Source organism: Urocampus carinirostris, chromosome 14 (assembly GCF_059441175.1).
Source record: "Urocampus carinirostris isolate Australia breed hairy pipefish chromosome 14, RoL_Ucar_1.0, whole genome shotgun sequence".
Lineage (NCBI taxonomy): Eukaryota > Metazoa > Chordata > Actinopteri > Syngnathiformes > Syngnathidae > Urocampus > Urocampus carinirostris.
In genome coordinates this window covers 36,099,187-36,103,543 of record NC_142362.1, presented here as the reverse complement: position 1 = coordinate 36,103,543, position 4,357 = coordinate 36,099,187, and the positions used below count along the sequence as shown (strand labels likewise).

General features: G+C 41.9%; 1 protein-coding gene across 1 annotated transcript; it reads left to right on the top strand.

Annotated features, from left to right (window-relative positions):
- Positions 1-2,901: 2,901 nt before the first annotated feature.
- On the top strand, positions 2,902-3,964 carry LOC148353327 (trace amine-associated receptor 1-like). Its single transcript, XM_088352544.1, has 2 exons — positions 2,902-3,074; positions 3,148-3,964. The coding sequence occupies exons 1-2, from the start codon at positions 2,902-2,904 to the stop codon at positions 3,962-3,964; spliced, it is 990 nt and encodes a 329-aa protein (XP_088208670.1).
- Positions 3,965-4,357: the final 393 nt, after the last annotated feature.

Here is a 4,357-nt window from a genome sequence, read left to right as displayed (position 1 = left end):
TTACATTCCCAACAAATGCAAGGCGAAGTGGATTTGGTTATATGTTCATTCCCTAAAACTGAGATAAAACGAGGTAAAAGTGGTTGTAGTAGCGAGGGGATCCAAATCTCGACAGGGATGCATTTCTCGGCATAACACCGGGCTGTAGAAATCATAACCGCTCAAGATTTCAAGCTATGGCACCGAAGAAGCCAATATGTTATTATTGTAATAGTTTTTCATTTTTATTTTATTATCTTGTTATGAAATGAAAATAAATGTCAAGAAATAAAAATGGATTAAGACGAGGTCACTACGGTGACGGGGATCCATGTTCACCCCTTGACGTCTCGAGCACAACTAACGTGTACTCGGCAAATCGCGCTGTATATACGCGGAGAAAGGCGTTTGACCGTCACACGCGTAACACGCTAATTTCACGTAATAACACCGCGATACAGGCGCAGAACATGCTATGATCGTGCTCCACCCACGATTACCCGCTGAAATTTCACGTCCTACCCATGTGTAACCACGCCCTGGCCGTGGCCAGAGCACGTCGTTCCGTCTCATTTCCGCGTCATTACCTCGTGTGCCGCCCGCGGTTAACACGTGGTCTAAAGTTTTGAGCAGCACAAAACTTTTTCGCGCGGCCAACCGCGTGTAAAGCACTGCTGTATCTCGTCTATATGGCGATCTCAAAGCGTCCAACTTCGTCTGCTTCACGGGCAGAAATTTCTGGCCGTGATTCAGCCTCGATACGCCCGTGAAAGTCTTGGTGACCGGGCCCTAAAGTTTTGAGCAGCGCAAAACTTTTTCGCGCTGCCAACCGCGTGTGAATTTCCGACCGCGTGTAAAGCACTGCTGTATCTCGTCTGTATGGCGATCTCAAAGCGTCCAACAGCGTCTGCTTCACAGGCAGAAATTTCTGGCCGTGATTCAGACGCAAACGGCTGTGTGCCCTTGGCAAAATATTCCAGTGCCTCATCAATGCTACTGCTGCTGGATCTCAGTGCTGCTTTTGATACTGTGGACAAACACATATCACTTGTTCATCTGGAAAAATGGATAGGTATCTCAGGAACCGTACTCTCGTGGTTTAGGTAGCACCTGTCAGACAGGACGCCAAGTGTCAACAGCGTTCTCCATCCAGTCCCCAGTGCTGTGGAATGCTCAGCCTCTGGAAATACAACCTCATTGGAAGTTTTTCAATCTAGACTTGAGACCCTCTTCTATTCAATAGCTTATGATTACTCTCCACCTCACTTTTCTATTCCTGTCCTTTCCGACTGCTTGGCTGGTGGTGATACAAGGGAGAAAGACAATTCGAGAAGAGTCAGCGGACCACCGTCTGGACCTGAAGCATGTCATTGTCTGCATTGGCCAGCCGGAGGAGATGGGAAGCTGCGTCGTTGCTGTCATGGACCTTTTGGACAATTTTACAGGCTCAAGGTTTCCCTGCTATCATGCACTTTCCGGACAAATTTCTCCATATTACCTATGTTCTTGTTATTGATATTCATTATGTTTTGTTTATCGATACCCAATGCTAAATCTATTGCACCCTGGCCATCCTGAAAGGGGGATTACCACTTGTGAGACACCCTCTCAAGGTTTCTTATTTTCCTCATGCTGAGTTTAATTAGTTTTTCCTTGCCCACATGTTGGTTTAGGATCAGGGGAGGGTTGAAATGTTACCTGTGCAGTCCTTAGAGACATTTTTATGATTAAGGGCTTTACAAATAAATGTGACTTGACTTAACACATTTAATGCCAAATATTAAAATACCTTTTTCCATTGTTTGTGAATAAATGTTGTGCATAGAAAATATCCCTTATCATCTATGATTATAATTTGTAGGGGAGGCCTAAATAACAAAGCATAGTACTGAAAAACAAACCTAAGTTTGGTGTTGAATCCTTTTTTACTTATCCGACCCATATGAGAACATAAAATCTGGATCTAGCCCTCAAGCCAAACTGAGTTTGACATGCCTGACCCCTTGGGCTCATGATTATGTATCAATGATTGTACAGACATTTGAGGGTGAGTTCCAATGAGGGGGAAAATATCACTGTAGCAGTAACACTAAAGGTCCCAGGAATGTTCTTACCCCTCCAGAAAGACCAGCAGACAGCCAAAAGGCTGTGTTATTTAAAACTAACAATTTAACGACCCATCTAGTCACCATTGCTCTGTAAATGCGGCGTGGCGGGGTTTTTCAAATGGAATGCGGTGGATGGGTGTTGATAGATACATAAACAGTCAGCTGGCAAAAATACAGAAAAAATACTATTTACTACAACATTACTACAAAACTAAATATCAAATTTAGTGCTTTAAAACAGAGACCTTATGTATTATTTTGTCTTCATTCTGATGAGAAAAAAACACTATAAAATACTACAAAATTACCACTACATTAATATAATGATACAAAAATACTTTTACATGAATATTACAACAGAAATACCACAAAAGTATCACTATAGAAATATTACGACAGAAGTACTAAAAAATTACAACTACAGTCATACTACAAAAAATTACAGATATACTACAAAAAAATATCCTATGAAAACACTAGAATTACTACAAAATAAAAGTACAGTAAAACTATAAAAGACCTACGGAAATACAACAAAAATACCACAAAAATACAACTAGAGTAATACCCCCAAAATTCGGGCTGGTTACGCACCCACCAAACATTCTTGAAAAGGGTCATTACTGAGTTCTGTTGTTATTGTGTTGTAATTAATCCAGCTGTCCCTTTGGCATTCTATGCAGGAAAAGCTTGGCTTGGCTGTGGTACACCTAGTGTTAAAATTGAAAACAACAGTACATCGTCACTATAAAAAGTGAAGCTTTAAGAGCTGGCCCAGTATTGTTGGTGGGGTTGTCTCCGGCGCCCCCAGGTGATGCGGATGTCAGACCATGCAGAATTGTGCTTCCCGCTGCTTGTCAATGCTTCCTGCAGGAAGACACCTTATCATCCATCGGCTGTTGCTGCCTCCTATGCTCTGTCGTCGGCTGTTTCTCTCACCACCATCACTCTGAACCTTCTGGTCATCATCTCCATATCGCACTACAAGTAAGAGCCTTTTATTTGGAACTCCATTTGTACAGTCAAGGAACATTAATAATATTTTTTTCTCTATCTTTAGGAAACTTCACACTCCCACAAACCTGCTTCTGCTCTCTCTGTCCAGTTCAGACTTCTGTGTGGGCTTTCTCATTATGTTTCAGATTTTCTCTTTTGAAGGCTGTTGGCTTTTTGGTGACCTTCTGTGTGTTGTATATTTTTTTCTGAATTATATGGTGACATCCGCCTCCATAGGAATGATGGTGCTCATATCAATTGACCGCTATGTAGCCGTATGTGACCCTCTTTGGTATTCTGTCAGGATCACGCAAACGAGAGTGAAAGTCAGCATTTTTCTATGTTGGTTTATTTCTTTTGTTTTCCACTTGGTGTGTTTTATGGACTCTCTGAAACACCCAGGCAAGCATATCACATGTATAGGCAAATGTGAGGTTGTGGTCAGTTATGCTGCAGCAATTACTGATCTATGTATCTCTTTTGTCGGTCCGATCAAAGTCATTGTGGTTCTTTACATAAGAGTGTTTGTTGTGGCAGTGTCTCAGGCCAGAGCTGTGCGCGTCCACATGAGAGTTGTCACATTGCACACCTCGCAAAGTATAGCCATCAGGAGTTCTGAGCTAAAGGCAGCCAGAACACTGGGTGTGGTTGTGGTGGTGTTTATTGCATGCATTATGCCTTATTTCTGCGTTGTCATCTCAGACAAGGACATTTTACTAAACGAGGCGTCAGCCTTCTTTCTGATCTTCCTTTTTTTTTTCAACTCATGTCTTAATCCAATTATCTATGCCCTTTTCTATCCGTGGTTTAGAAAGTCGATCAAACACATTGTAACACTGCAAGTGCTGAAGTCTAACTCCAGCCAGGCAGACATACTGTAGTTAAACACCTATGCATTTACGTCATGATGTCTATACTCACCAACACTACCATGCGTTAGACTAAGGATAATATCCCCCGGAAAAACACCTACCGATTGAAAAAAAATAATAATCCACGTTTTTTTTTGTTTGTTTTTTTTTCAAATTCAAACTACATCAAAAAAACTTGAGTCTGGTATTTTAGTTTACAGTTGCTTTAACTTGAAGTGAGACTAAGACCTTGTGCGTGAACAGACCACTTTAATGATCATATGCGATTTCTGTTTTTGCCACTTTTGGTTTCTGTCATGTCCTGCACGGTTTTCATGGTGCCCAGCTGGCCCCGCCCCTTGACACCAGCTGACCGTTTCAAGACAGTCCCGTTCCGTTTCGTGACAGTTTCAAACAAGCGCA

Bases quoted from the DNA above. Each gene is read 5' to 3' on its own strand.
- LOC148353327 (XM_088352544.1), top strand. From the start codon at position 2,902: ATGCGGATGTCAGACCATGCAGAATTGTGCTTCCCGCTGCTTGTCAAT. The intron at 3,075-3,147 runs GTAAGAGCCTTT...CTCTATCTTTAG, and splicing joins ATCTCCATATCGCACTACAA to GAAACTTCACACTCCCACAA.